We start from the raw sequence: 4,725 nt of genomic DNA, 5'->3' as shown, positions 1-4,725 counted from the left end.
GTCACCACTCACGATGATGACTGGTGACGCGTTCACGCCGATGGGGCCGATAGATGCGGAGGGCAAAGCGGCGAGTAAAATGCCGACGCCAATAATGGCGAGCAGAAAGTGAGCGAGCGGCGCCGTTTTGAAAGCGAGGCTTAAATTTGGTGTGTTGATATGGGTATATGTGCTCCCCCGTGCGCACGCGTCTCGGGAGAAATCCCCACGGTGAGGGAAGGTGAGAGGGGGCGGGGCCGTGCGGAGGCGAACGAACAGGGAAATACGCTGAGGAAACAAAGGCGCGCACGCGAAAGAGAGGGCGAATAGCGGAGAAAGAAAAAAAAAGCGTGTGGGATCGGCCAGCGGAGACGCGTAAAAGCTGCTAAGGAAAACGCTCACTCTCAGCGTTGAGGAGAGAGAGAGAGGGATGCGCAAAAGGGAGGGAGAGGTGCCTGTGATGTGCTGGATTCCTAACATTAAGGAGGGTTATATTAGCGGAGGCGGCGAGTGGGCAATGCGTGCGTGTGCATGTGCGTGTGTGTGTGTGGGGGGGGGGGAAGGGGGAAATCCATTGCAAGTAAGAGGAGTCATCCACGTCGAGAGAGGTAAAGAAGGGGGTAGAGGACTTCAAAGACATCAGAGAGAGATGCGCAGAGGGCGTAGGGTCATGGAAGCGATGGTGAGGTGCTCACCGTTCACGCCTTGGAACGAGCCTGCACGTCCGACGGCCATCACGGGTACGCAGAGAAAAAATATCCACACCCACAACGTTGGGACATATATATATATATGTATGGGTATACATAGAGACTGGGGGCCATCAGTGATATAGCCCCTCTCTCCGATCGCTTGCCTCCGCCACCTCAGACATGCGCAGGCGCGTATCGGCACCCGACCGATAGGGGAGATGTCACGAACTGCTGTTATGCACACTTGTCCGTCTTTTTTTCTTTGTTTCCTATGAAAGGGGCTCGACTGGAGGCGACGCAGATGACAGTAGAGGGGAGGGGAGTGAGGGGATGGAGTTGGGGTGGGCGAGAGACATGCACACATGCAGCCGATCTTCCTCTGTGTGCGTATGCGTCCTCCTTGCCCTTGCCCCTCGGCGTGTCTGCATCCCCTCCCCTTACACCCCCTTCCACGGAGGGTCTCTATTTTCACATGTTCCCCCACCCCCTTTTTTCTCTTTTCTCAAGGGCCGCCAGCAGCCGCAGAGAGCGCGTTCTAATCGGTCACCCCCGCCTCTCGCACTTCTTCAGCTGCTTCCTCTCCCTCCCCTCCCGAGCACCTGTGCGCCGTAGCGCGATTCGGCCTGCGCTCCGCCTATTCCACTCTCCCTCGTTCGGGCCTCCTCGCGAAGCAAGCCAGCGCAGTCGCTACGCGCCATAGTGAAGGAAGGGAAGCTGCCAAAAGCAGACAAGGCGTGAGCAGAGAAGACGCGTGCACTGTGTAGTGTCGGCAGGAGTACAGACAGTCAGCACAAACACATAGGCGATGAAGGATTATGTGGGGGATGCGAACGAAGATGGTGTGCCTGCCTGTGTGTGCGTGTGCGTGCGAATACTTTCACTGTGCATCCCTGCAAAGCTTGCACGGATTCGCTTATACGTTGCCGTTTGAGTGCAGATTTCTCTCTCTTCCACAGGCCGTTGCTTCTCTATTGATGTACTAGTGCCCCGATGCCGGCTGGCACGACTGCTAATGCTGCCCTTCTGCATCGCCGTCTGCGCTGGTGCCCACTGCGGCCATACGAATAGCATCGCCCACTACGAAGACCGCCGTCATGGAGGCAGGCGGCAGCGCTTGCACGGCCCGCAGTACCCGCTCGACCGTCTCGAGCGACTCCTCATTGACAGCGGAGAGGATGTTGCGAACGTAGTCAAGATCGGTGGTCAGCTGCTCTAGCGCCGCGGCGTAGTGACGCTGCACCGCCTCACCTCCGCTTGAGGTCACCCCCTGTAGTTGCTGCTGCTGCTGCGAGGGCACCATCGACCCAAAGGGCCCTATTTGAAGTCGCAATACCTTCTCCTCCATAAAGGTGCTCACCACACCTCTCACCACCGTCCCGAGCCACTCCTCCGCCTGCTCCTCGATTAACGCACGCATTCCATCTTCCACATCGGCGCCGCTAACAATCTTCCCGACACTACCGCTTTCTTGCGCGTTGCAGCGGCTCTCCGAGACGGCACTGGAGCCGAGAGTTTCCAATGTCAGAGGCAGTTCCATCAGCATCTCTCCCATGTCACGCACCGCGCTGCTCGGGGCGGCTTGTCCTTGCGTGTAGGTGCCCAAGGGCTTCGACGCGCATGCCGCTGAAGAGGTGGGGCTCGAGGATCCGTCGGCTGAGGCTGCCTCGTTTCCCCAGCACGGCAGAGACGTGTACGCGGCGACTGTGGCGAGAATAGGCCGCATGATGCCGCTGAGGATGCTCTTTTGAATGGACACCTGCGCCGCCTCCACCTCCTCCTTCAGCGGGGTCCACACGCGCAGCTGCAGCTCCGTGCGAAGCACCCCAGCGCTCGTCGGATAGCGCTCGTACACCGTCCCCGTCGATAGCAAGTCCTCAACACTTTGCTGCGCCTTCATCACGAGCGGACGTACGTGGCGCTTGTAGATGTACAGGTACTGGAGCAGTATGTGCTGCGGCGTGCTGGGTGTCGGTTGCAGCTGAGCAAGCATGTTTGAAAGCGACGTGTGCCAGGAAGTCGTGCACCGCGTCGTGATCTTCTCGGGCACGTAGACAAGCACCTCCTGCACCGCCTGCGTGAGAACACTCGTCAGGTTGTCCTCGTCGCAGTCGTCAGCAGCAGAGGTGCCGGAGGCCGCAGCGAGAACTTTCGATAGCGGCAACCTGCAGAATGCTGCCACCGGCGAGCAGACGCGCTCCGCGTACCGCTCCAGCACGCGCTCCTCGTGGAAAAGCCCGGCGAAGAGGCCGAGGGCCCGGCGCGTCACCTCACGCGCAAGTTTCTCCCACGGATCCTTAGCCGTCACTGGCGCCGCTGCCGAGTCTGTGCTGCACAGCGATGGCTCTCCCGTTGTTCTCGGTGGCGCCGCGGTAATTTTGATCACCTGAACGGCCGCAAGACACTCCACGAAATCGGCGTTTGTTGTGTCGGGCCGCTCTGTCAGCAGCGGCCGCAACACCGAGCGCACGGGCTCGCACAGCCGCTGGAGAAGAAGAGTTATGATTTCAAGCGCCTGCACAGCGTGCAGTTCATCTGCGCCAGCGGTGTGGACGCCGCCGCTCATTCCCCCAGCAGCTGCTGACACGCTCGGCGCTAAGGCTGCTGCCGCTGCGGAGTGCGTGGAGACCACAGGTGCCTCGCAGCGCATCAGCGTTGCTGCGTCACGAGCTGCTCCGCTGGCCCCTCCTCCACCGGGCTTGGGCGGAAACGGCACCTGGGCTTCCTCCAGAGTACACTGCAGAAGGCTAGACAGAAATGCAAGCTCGCGAGACACAAAGACATTGTCTTCCGGGATGATCTCGCGGCGAAGCAGCCCCGCTACCGCTGCTGCCGCTGTACCGCTCCTGTAGGCGCCAGCCCCTCCACTGCTCACACAAGCCCGCAGCTTCTCCTGCTGTATTTCCGCCATCCGCATTGCAGCATGCTCCCCGTAGCGCTTCAGCACGGCATCGGCACGCCCTATGCTGTAAAGGGTTGTCATGAGGCGAGTAGCGCGCTCCAGTTGATGAGCCAGTAGACACGCCGCGCACTCCTCCTCGAGGGCGTGCTCGATATACTGCTCGAACTGTTCCAGCCTCGCCTTGTACTGCTCGCCAAAGGTGTCGTCGACGGCCATGATTTCCTTCAGGTCTTCGCGAGCTTGGCGGATGATACCAGCGACCTCATTCAAGTCGCGATGACGAGCCGCTTCCTTGGCCGCCGACGGAGAGGCATTCACTGAGCTGGCGGCGGTGATGGGCCCGGCGCTGTCGTCTGCCCTCTCCTGCCCTTTGCGAGGGTCGCTGCTACTGCCGCCTCCGTTTTTGTTGCCCATTGATTCGTGGTGCTCAACGAGGTAATGCAGGTTGCGGATACTCTCTTCCACACGGGCCGCCTTCTCCAGGTACCTCTTGCACTTGTGCAGCTTTGACTCCGAGGCCTTGCGCAACTGCAGCTCCGCCACATAGGCCTCCGAGCCAGCGGCTACGGCGGGGCTGAAGACGCCCTCGATGCACTGTAGCTGCTCTGTCAGCTCTGCCGCCTCTTTGGCCATGCGTGTCAGCTCCATCGTCGCTCGCGGCAGCCGCACGAGGATGGAGGAGATGAGATCCTCAATGCCGGCGCTGAGCTCCTGACTGTGAGTCTGCACACGGGCATGCAGGAGCTGCACGAGCTGCTCTTCCAGTTGCAGAGGCCTACGAGTAGAAGCTGTTGCCACCGGTGACGAAGTGTTACTTGGAGCATGAGAGGGTGATGGTGCTGCAACGCCAGCAGGGGTGGCTCCTGCGAGCGAAACCGTTCTCGAGGCCTCCACCACGCGCGCGAGAGTCGCGTTTAGCCACCGCTTCACATCGAGATCATCGCGGCTGAGCTGGCGGATGTCATCTGCAATGATGGTGCTGACACGCGCCATGCAGTCGCTAGAGAGATAGGTGGACGTCGCGTCAGCGATGGGTGCTGCGGAGGTCACCGACAGCTGCGAGCGGCTGGGCACGGAGGGGCCCGCAGGTGCGTTCGTTGGTGCGGGAAAGAGCGCCTTCTCCACTGCCACACTGGGAGGACTGGCGGACGCCAT

At 60.6% G+C, this 4,725-nt stretch overlaps 1 protein-coding gene across 1 annotated transcript; it reads right to left on the bottom strand.

Annotated features, from left to right (window-relative positions):
• Positions 1-1,680: 1,680 nt before the first annotated feature.
• LSCM1_04156 (uncharacterized protein) lies at positions 1,681-4,725 on the bottom strand (the record flags this gene model as incomplete). Its single annotated transcript, XM_067321677.1, has 1 exon — positions 1,681-4,725. One exon carries the CDS (start codon positions 4,723-4,725, stop codon positions 1,681-1,683), a length of 3,045 nt encoding a protein of 1,014 aa, XP_067177908.1.

The sequence above is a fragment of the Leishmania martiniquensis genome, chromosome 26 (assembly GCF_017916325.1).
Source record: "Leishmania martiniquensis isolate LSCM1 chromosome 26, whole genome shotgun sequence".
Classification (NCBI taxonomy): domain Eukaryota; phylum Euglenozoa; class Kinetoplastea; order Trypanosomatida; family Trypanosomatidae; genus Leishmania; species Leishmania martiniquensis.
This window is presented reverse-complemented; position numbering and strand designations above follow the sequence as displayed.